At 50.7% G+C, this 10033-nt stretch overlaps 1 protein-coding gene across 2 annotated transcripts in view; it reads left to right on the top strand.

The window, feature by feature from the left end:
- PMS2 (PMS1 homolog 2, mismatch repair system component) overlaps positions 1 to 9809 on the top strand; it is a 27435-nt gene extending 17626 nt beyond the window's left edge. For both annotated transcript variants that reach the window (XM_042922506.1, XM_042922505.1), the window contains 4 exons: positions 3573 to 3740; positions 5949 to 6049; positions 6257 to 6426; positions 9156 to 9809. In XM_042922506.1, the coding sequence (XP_042778440.1) occupies positions 3573 to 3740; positions 5949 to 6049; positions 6257 to 6426; positions 9156 to 9299 (583 nt within the window). In that variant the 3' untranslated portion in view covers positions 9300 to 9809. The remainder of the gene's footprint in view (positions 1 to 3572; positions 3741 to 5948; positions 6050 to 6256; positions 6427 to 9155) is intronic.
- Positions 9810 to 10033: the final 224 nt, after the last annotated feature.

Genomic DNA, 10033 nt, shown 5'->3' on the forward strand with positions numbered 1-10033 from the left:
TTATAATGTATTATCAAACTTGTGATTTCCAGAAGATTGTGTAGGGTAAGGTTAAGGAATAAAGGGAGTCAATTTCAAGAAAACTGTTAATACTGATAACAGAAAACACTGGTCACCACCACTTTCTTGACAGTAATCACGTACAACATTGTAACTTCTAAAAACGATGACTTCTCTTGAAATATTTAACTTTGATCTTTTTAAAAAATTTTTATGTTTATTCATTTTTGAGAGACAGAGCATGAGTGGAGAAGGGGCAGAGAGAGGGAGACACAGAATCCGAAGCAGGCTCCAGGCTGCAAGCTGTCAGCACAGAGCCTGATGCAGGGCTTGAACTCACAGTTTGTGAGATCCTGACCTGAGCCGAAGTCGGAGGCTCAACCGACTGAGCCACCCAGGCGCCCCTTAACTTTGATCTTTTTAAAGTATTGTATATCTCTTGTCTCAGTAGATACTGAAATGTGCTGTGTCCTATACACAGAGCACCAGTAATTACGTTGAAATTTTATGGCACTTTTGGTTTGGACTGCACAGGCTTTGCCTGATTTTGATAATCAATTCTTCAACAGCAAGCATTACATTAGATAATTCCCTTGATATTCATGGTGCCTAACATTGGGAAAGGTTTTTAGGAAATAGTTCATTTATTTATTTTTTCCAAAAGTTTACTTATTTTGAGAGACAGAGAAAGAGAGCACAAGCAGGGGAGGAGCAGAGAAAGAGAGAGAGAGTCCCAAGCACTGATGGTGTGGAGCCTGTTGCGGGGCCTGAAGATCATGACCTGAATCGAAAATCACTAGTTGGATGCTTAACTGACTGAGCCACTCAGGCACCATAGGAAATAGTTCCTTTAAATTGTGTGTGATTAAGGGGGGGGTGAACATCTTTGGGTGGGGTCTGGGGCCTGTGAACGCTCAGGGACACAGTGAAGAGCTGGGCTCCTGGCTTACATGCACGATCGTGGAACACGTGCTTGATGGAGAAAGACCTGTAAGGTGCCCAAAAGGCAAAGTAATTATGCTTTCTCTTTGGGTTCTTTTTTTTTTTTTTTTTTTTTTTTTTGAGAGAGAGAGAGAGAGAGAGAGAGAGAGAGAGCACACATGAACGGAGGATGGGGAGGGGGCAGAAAGAGAAAAAGAGATAGAATTCCAAGCAGGCTCCAGGCTCAGCACAGAGTCTGACTCGGGGCTCGATCTCACAGACCGTCAGATCATGACCTGAGCTGATACCAGTAGTCGGACGCTCAACCGACTGAGCCCCCCCCTCCCAGGCATCTGACTCTGGATGCTTTCAGCCTTCTCAGTGAGTGAAATCAACTGTAATTTTTAAAAGCAGTGATTTTAATTCAAATATTCATCGATCCCATGTTATGGTAGTTCTTGAATTTGGAACACAAAAGAACTGCTTAGGATGCTTGTTCAGAAAGCGGAACCCGTGGTCAGCCTCCGGAGATTCTATTTCAGTAGCTGCGGTAGATCGTGGGTGTGGAGCCCAGGAATCTGCATTTTTGCCAGGTACCCCAAGTGCTCCCTTTGAGAAACGCTGATCTACAGTGGGCCTGGCATTGGCATCTGGCCTTCGGTGCACGGCTGCTGAAACGCCTTTTGTTCTGAGCTGTCCTGCCGATGATTTTCCCGAGACATGTCCGGAGCGGAAGATGAGGCAGTAATTGAAATACCGTGGTAGCATTTACCAGCTTTTGTGTTTCTGTTCTGAGTTATAACCAAATAGAGCAAGTCGTACAGTTTTGTTTCTTCTTCGTTGTTTGAGCCTGATGCTACTTTTTAAGTTTACGGTGGGAGGTACACCTGCAGAGACAGAATGCCTGTGTCTTCAGGCCGGTACAAGTTCTTCCCACGGGGACTCTATCTGGGGAACCAGAGCCAGGGACTTGGTGTTGGTGCTGCTTCCAGGTGTGTTGCTTCTCAGTTGGAATCCACTGTAGGCTCCTTACTTTGCAATCTCTGAGGCCATGTGAGCATCTCTGCTGGTGCACTTCTAGACTTTGTCAGTAGGGGGCGGTAGAGGGACGCCGCGAGAAAGCATCGGATCCCGGCCTCTCCTTCCTTCTGGCTGCCCTGGTCTTTTCCTCCTACAAGGCAGCTGCCAGCAGGAGGCCCAGCATTGCTCACTCTGTTTGCTACCTCTGTGTTTCTTAGCTAAGTAGTTAATTACCTTCTACTAGTGTACCATACCTGGTTATGAATTTCCTCTGTTCAAATCGCTGGTGTGGTTTTTGTGTCTTGATTGGACTCTGACACGAAATTACTGCCAGGGAATGGTCCCAGGAGACGCGTCCTCACAGACAGGGTTTGGGGATTCGTTTGGTCCTGACCTTGGACTTGAGCTCAGTGTGAGCTCCTTGCCAATAGGAAATGGGAGCTTAGTAATCCATGGCACACGGAGGTGTCGCTGTCAGACCATCACCCGCGGTTGACTGTGGCAGAGCTCCAAGCAAAGCAAGTCCCACGGGAGCCCAGGTGGGTCCTGTGGTGTGGAAGGGATCTTCCTCGCTGCTCTGGAGCACTCGCAGAAAGAAAGGACCGTCTCAGGTCTCAGCTCGAGTCCCGTCTGAGCACCACAGGGCTGATCCTCACGAAAACCCATTTTCACAAAATTTGGTTGTGTGGGGTACAGAATGGCAATGTCGTTTTCTCACGTGAAGATCTGTGGCAGTATCTGTCTTGTCTGCACTGACGCACGTAGTCATGAATGGAATTGGATTTTGAAGCCACCCACCAAAGGACCCGTCCGTGAGCTTGGCAGATGTTAGAAGGATTGATACCCAGGATTAGTGAAAAGACACTTTTACACACTTAACAAATCTAGGGATTTATCGTACAGAAATACCCCCAGAATAGAGTGGATTTCTGTCCATGAACGTTTGCTGCAGCGTCGTTTGCGTTACTCAAAATGAAAACACCCGAAAGTCGTTCAGTAGAGGATTTGTCGGACAGGTTATGGTACGTGCTCGCAGTGAGCTCCCGTACGGCCACTAGAAAGAATGAAGGAGATCTACTTGAATGGGTCCGAAAAAGCACTGAAGATGCATTGTTAAGGGAGGGGCGTAGAACGGCCTGAAGAATTATGATTCCATTTTTGGGTTTTTTTGGTTTTTTTTAATATTTATTATGAGAGAGAGATAGAGAGCAAGCGGGAGAGGGGCAGAGGGAGGGAGACCCAGAATGCCAAAGCAGGCCCCACAATGTCAGTGCAGAGCCTGATGCGGGTCTTGAACTCACGAACCCTGAGATCATGACCTGAGCCCAGATCAAGAGTTGGACGCTTAAGTGACCCAGCCACCCAGGCACGCCCGGTTTTTTTTGTTTTGTTTTTAATATGTAAACGAAGGTCGGGGAACATATACACCAAAAGAACAGTAGTTACTGATGCCATCCTTGGGGAGCTGGATGAACGAATGAATAATGTCACCTTTAAAAGTGGGATTATTAGGGACTTTCTCTAGTTTATGTTTCTGTATTGTTCATTTTCCTGTTACAGTCTCTTTTATGATCAGAAAAGTAATCTTTTAAAAATCACGATGTCTCATGATGAACATTTTCCACATGCAGTAAAACGATGTTTGCAGACATGGAGATCATTGGTCAGTTTAACTTGGGATTTATAATCACCAAACTCAATGCAGATATCTTCATAGTGGACCAGCATGCCACGGATGAGAAGTACAACTTTGAGATGCTCCAGCAGCACACGGCCCTCCAGGGTCAAAGGCTTATCGCGTAAGTTCTTTCTGGTGTGCGGAATCTTCCGTGTTCTTGCACCCCTAAAGCTTAAGACCCGAGAGCGTATACGTACGTGTGTGTGTGTGTGTGTCTCTTTTTTAGCCACAAGCGTCCCCGTGGCCGATTTTTACTCTGTGCCAGGCACTGTTGAAACCATCGACACGCGTTAACCATTGACACGCGTTGATTCATTTAGTCTTCCCAAACCTACAAAGTGGCTGCTGTTACCATCAGCACTTCACAGGTGATAAAATGGAGGCTCCCGGACGCAGAGGTTAGGTGACTTTCCTAAGTTCACACAGCTAATGTTCTTTATTTATCAAGCCCTTTGCCTCTTCCGGTTGGCCAGAAAAATCTGACGAAGGCCAGTTTATGGTACGTAACGTGTCTGTTTATAGCACATAGAACTTAGGTGTGCAGAAGGGTGGCGCTGCCTGTGTGTCTGTCCTCAGCTAGCATAGATCAAGTTCAGTGATTAGTCACCACAGAACTTGGTATTTGTCTCTCCTTTGCCAACGCCTGTTTTAGGCTGACCGCTTTACAAGGTGGTGGGATGGTGTATCATGTAGACCAGAAGTCTTTTCTTAAGCCAAGTGATAGGAAGAGGTCATGGATTTTCATTTGGGAAGTTCAGTGACATAGAGAAATACACTGAGATCCCAGTAGGAGTAAATCCTGGCATGAACAGTCACTCAGCTGGGAGAAAGCACCGAGTTTACAGAGTACTCGATTTCCTATGGAATGGTTGAATTCATTTACTTTCAGTAGGTATTAATGGTAATGGAAAAGACATTTATTTTTTAATTTTTTTAACGTTTGTTTATTTTTGAGAGAGAGAGAGAGACAGAACGTGAGTGGGGGAGGACAGAGAGAGAGGGAGACACAGAATCCGAAACAGGCTCCAGGCTCTGAGCTGCCGGCACAGAGCCCGACGTGGGGCTCGACCTCATGAACTGTGAATTCATGACCTGAGCCGAAGTCGGACACTTGACCGACTGAGCCACTCAGGTGCCCAGTGTAAAGACATTTAATAAGCTACTTTCTCATACTGGATTCTTCCTGCCTCTTTCACAGAAGTCTTTTATTTTTTAGCCATTTTGCATAAATAGGGTCTCGCTTGTGACATTTCAGGTTGCCCCAGGTAGTCACAGATCACTTGGGGTCCCAGGTGGCCCATGCTCCAAGGATAAAGACCACAGGTCCTTCCTTTCCTACCAGGCCCTGCGTGGTCTGGCCCTCCCTAGGTCCTTCCTCTTGGTTCTCCATGCTTGAGCCACCTGGTCATCTCCTTTTCAGGCCATTGACAGACCTGATGAATTCCTACCTGGTCATTAAGGAGAATGAAGTAGATCTTTTGTATGTGGCTCTGGAAACATCAGTGGGCCATCCTCGGGCCTTTGCACAGACTTGTCCCTGCCTAGAATGCTTGTCCCTGTGCTCACCCATCCATCCATTGGCTGATAACGGGCGCTCACCCCAGCTCTCAGCTCAGAGGTCCCTTCCTCAGAGACACCGTCCTTGACTCCTGTCTCCAGGCCCATCTCACTTGCTCTGGCTCTTATGGCGCTGGGCGCCTCTGGCCTCCTGATTGGCAGTGTACTTTGTAATTACAGTTTGTGTGACTGCCTGTTCAGTGTCGTTCTTCCCCACTGGTCTCTTACTCCATGCCCATCCTTTCTCCTGCCCTTATCAGTTCCGACTGATTAAGCACTCGCTGAACCAGGAGGACCGGTGGACAGATTGCTACGTGGACAGATGGCGCGGTCAATGATGCAGGCTCGGAAGGGGCAGGATAGCAAAACAGATGCTCTGTGTTCCGCTTTCCGATGCCTGTGATGACCCAGCCGAGCTTTTCACATGGTCTGTGTTGCCGGAAGGAAAAATAGCCTTTTTATGTTGTATTGTTATCTTTAAGGAGTGGATTGAGAGAAACATGGGGTCACTGGGATGGGGTGGCAGGCTGAGGAAAAGCCAGCTGCTTTGGTGGTCATTTGAACTTAAAAAAAAAAAAAGAAGAAGAAAATTAACGGGAAATTCTCAGGCAGTTATGTGATAGGAAAGGCACATGGCTGAACAAAGCGTTGTCGCTTACCTGGCTTTTTGAAAGGAATTCAAAGAAGCACGTATTGGCTTTGTTTCATTTCTGCTTTACAGCTAAATGTTTGACTTCGAGACTGGGTTTGAATCTCTTCTCTGTTTTTTCAGACCCCAGACTCTCAACTTAACTGCTGTCAATGAAGCTATCCTAATAGAAAATCTGGAAATATTCAGAAAGAATGGCTTCGATTTTGTTATCGACGAAGGGGGTGAGTGACGACGATGACGGGATTGTCCTGTCAGAGCCGGGAACAGTCTTTGAGGTGCCCTAGATAAGGATGTTTTATCAGAGATGGAAACGGTTCCCCCAGAAAGGATTTTGCCTCTGCCCTGTGTCTCAGTGTTTGTTACACACAGGCGTCAAATGAAACGTACTTTTCGAATCGTGGACTCTTCTCCGAATTTTATTCTTCCAGCTCCAGTCACTGAAAGGGCGAAGTTGATTTCCTTACCAACCAGTAAAAACTGGACCTTTGGACCTCAGGACATCGATGAACTGATCTTCATGCTCAGTGACAGCCCTGGGGTCATGTGTCGGCCTTCCCGCGTCAGACAGATGTTTGCCTCCAGAGCCTGTCGAAAGTCTGTAAGTAAACAACGCTCTTCTTCCAGGGCCCGGAGGGTCTGTTCGGGCCGGTGGTGGCACGAGTTCTCAGGCCAGCTGCTGACCAGGCAGCACCGTCGACTGTGGCCGAGATTGCCACGGGTCATCGTGTGTAATACGGCCACATCCTTCTCTGCCAGTGTGATGTGCGAGCTGGGCGCATCTGCCTTATCTCTGGCCTCTAACCCGTAATCGCTGTGACGTTTCACCGCCGCCGCTCAGCCTGTCCTGGAGGTGGTGGCAGTGGTGGGTCATCAGCCTGATGTCAGAGTGAAGCAGGTGCGTCTGGATCACCTGACCCCCGGGAGCAGCCGGGATGCCCTTCCTTCATCAGAGGCTCCACCCAGGTGCCGCCCAGGACACAGAGGGGACAAGGCAGATGAGGTCCCCCCCTCTTTTCGGAGTTTAAGGTTTAGTGGGGAGGAAGAGACTTAAGCCAAAGTAGTAACTTCTGATACCAGTAGGCCCAGAAAAGAAGTTAAAACAGTATGGGGACAGGGAGTGGCCTCGGCCCCCGGTCGAGCAGTTGAGATTGGGAGGCAGGGAAGGGCCATGTGAGGAGGAGGCATCTGGGCTGACGCCTGGAAGGGGCATGGAGCCCCTCAGGGAAGAGCTCTCCTAGTAGAAGAAACAGCAGGTGCACAGATGGGGCGGGGGTGGGGGGGGAGCATGTGAGCCAAGCCAGAGGCGGCCTGTCCTGGAGGGGGTCCCGGATGTGAGCCGAGCAGCGTCGGGACCCACACGGGGTCTTGCGATCCCGGTGGGAACTGGGGAGCCCATGCGGAGGGCTGGAAGGGCTGAGGCGCAGGCTGTCGTGGGGGCGCCCGAATTTCTGGAACAAGGTGGCAGGGAAGCAGCAGCTTGCTCGCAGTTGGGTGGGAGGCATAAAAGCTGATTTGGACGTGTGGTATTTGAGGCCCCATGAGGCTGTAAGTGCAGGCGTCTGGAAGACGGTCAGGTTAATGAATCCGAGCTCGGGGAAATGTCAGTCGGGGAGCAAAGTTCAGGGCCACCGTGCAGCCTGGGGATTGGATGAAGTTCGGGGAGGGGTGAGGGGAGAATCTGACTTCCGGCCACGGGTATTTCTTTGATGAAGACAGTGTTGGTGCCCCCACCCCGGGGTCGGTGAGCAAGAGGCAGGGCAGACTGGCCTGGGCCGGTGGCCAGGCGGTTTAGAGTGTCCTGCCTTAAGGTGCCACACAGACCCGGGGAGCCACAGGCCGCCCTGCCCTCCCCACCCTGGCGGGGCCGCCGCACTGTGGCTCTTCGTCCTCCCGTCAGCACAGCTGCTGACTGTTGTGGGTGATCCTCTGCCGCACCCCGCGGGCCCGTGCCCTGCCAGCCCCTCAGCCCCGTCTGCTCGCTGGGCTCCTGCCACACGGCCACGTGCCACATCCCCAGCCGCACCAGCCTTCCTCCCACCCGAAGCCCTTTGCGCTTGCCCGCCTCGCATGCCGCCTTCACACACCCGCCCGACTCCCTCCAGCCCTGGGCTCTCCCAGGTCCCCCACGGAAGTGGGCTCTCCCGGGCGCACCCCCCCCCCCCCCGGGTGACACCTGTTTCTCTGTTGACTTGTCTGGGGTCTGTCCGCCCCAGTGAGGTGGAGCGCCCCACGCACGCTGCCTCTGGGGCTGTGCGTGGCACAAGGAAGAAGGAAGGTGACACACGTCTCAGGCTTTTCGTCTCACACCACCTCTCCTGGTTTCTCAGGGGCGCTGATTTCCAGTGCTTGCTGGGGGGCCCGCTCACCTCCACGGAGAGTTCAGCTAGAGATGAGCTGAGTGCTGTTTCATCAAGAGGAGGCAGGGACAGGAGCCTGAAGGGAGGGCGAGTGAGACGGGCAGTATCTGGGGAGGGAGGACCCGGGCAGAGGGCATGGCCAGCACCAAGGTCCCAAGGTAGGTGCTTGTGTAGTGCACCTGTGCGAGAGGAAAGGGGCAGGTGCCTTGGCTGCCTGGGTGGCTCAGTCGGTTAAGCGTCCCCCTTCAGCTGAGGTCATGATCTCACAGTTTGTGGGTTCGAGCCCCGCGTCAGGCTCTGTGCTGACAGCTCAGAGCCTGGAGCCTGCTTCAGATTCTGCGTCTCCCTCTCTCTCTGCCCCTCCCCTGCTCGCGCTGTCTCTCTCTCTGTCTCTCTCTCTCTCTCCTCTCAAAAATAAAATAGAAACATTAAAAAAATAAAAAAAGGAAAGGGGGTGCCGGTGGGCTGGAGAGGGGCAGGGAGGGATGCGCTCTAGCAGATGCAGGCACAAGGCCAGTGAGGGGCCAAATCCGCCGATGCACGTGGGCTTTTACCCAGGTGAGCATCGAGCGCTGGCAATGTGATCTGACAGCTTTTGAAAGGACTCACTGGCCGCTGAGTGGAGAACACGTGGAGGGGGACAGCGGGGAGGTCTTGAGAGGCCCTGTGGTTGCCAAGGTGACAGGTCTGGGCGGCGGGAGAGCCGCTGAGACTGGTTGCATCCTGGACAGGTGTGGTCAGTGTCTGTAACAGAGGTGTGTTGCCGTAAAGGAGCCACGGAAGGGCTGGATTTCACAAAGCGGAGGGGGGCTGAGATAGCAGCGGGTAGGGTTCCTCGGAGGAAGATTTTTCAGGGACCGCTGTTTTGAGTAGTCATCGTGTCCATCCTCGTTGCAGAGAAAAATGTTGCTGGAGAGGTGCTCTTGTACCCAAAGCCATAAAACTTGGAACGGTTGTGTCTCCTACTCAGGTGATGATTGGAACCGCCCTAAACACAAGTGAGATGAAGAAACTGATCACCCACATGGGTGAGATGGACCATCCCTGGAACTGTCCCCACGGAAGGCCGACCATGAGACACATTGCCAACCTGGATTTCATTTCTCAAAAGTGACAACATCTCTCGCTTTCTAGAATTGCACGTTTTATTGCAGATTTTTCCTTTTCAAAAGCAGGGTTTTAACGAGTCAGCTTGTTGCCAAATAAACCTGTTTGAAAAAAAATAAAATGACCAGATCCACTAGAAATGATCTTGAGAACCTTGTCAAACCACGCGGAGCAGTGCTTGCACCGGCTTTTGTCCCGCACCAGAGTGTGTGTGCACACATACAGGCAAGAAGAGCATGTCTTACAGAAACAGGAAGAATGCTTCGAAAGCCACCTGGGCCTCTGCTGCTGTGGCCTGAGGTATTTTAGTCAGCAACTTTCAGCCCGTAGTATGATTAAATTCATAATGGTTTAATTATAAAATTGCGGTCCTTTTGGGTTCGGGGATGTCCACCCTAATACACATTAAATTAAAAAAAAAAACAAAACCCCAAGAGAGATTCTCTGCCCAGGTGGAGGAAGATGGCCAAGTGGGGCCTGGGGTCACTATTTTTAAATGTTCCCCGGCAAACGTTCGTAGGCAGGGGGAAATAAAAGATTGACTTGTCTGTAACTTTAATGCTGTGATGTGGTTTTTTGGGGTGGGAATCGCAAGATGTTCCTGTTACTGGTCCTGAGAGCAGAAACCCTGTTGTCAGATAGTTTTTCGTGGAATCTCATCCTGCCGGAGACGAAAGCAAGCCCCTGTGGACCCAGATGCCTGTGGGCCGTACAGTGACCAGTGTGGCCTCCCCCCCTACT

Source organism: Panthera leo, chromosome E3, assembly GCF_018350215.1.
Source record: "Panthera leo isolate Ple1 chromosome E3, P.leo_Ple1_pat1.1, whole genome shotgun sequence".
In the NCBI taxonomy this organism is placed as follows: domain Eukaryota; kingdom Metazoa; phylum Chordata; class Mammalia; order Carnivora; family Felidae; genus Panthera; species Panthera leo.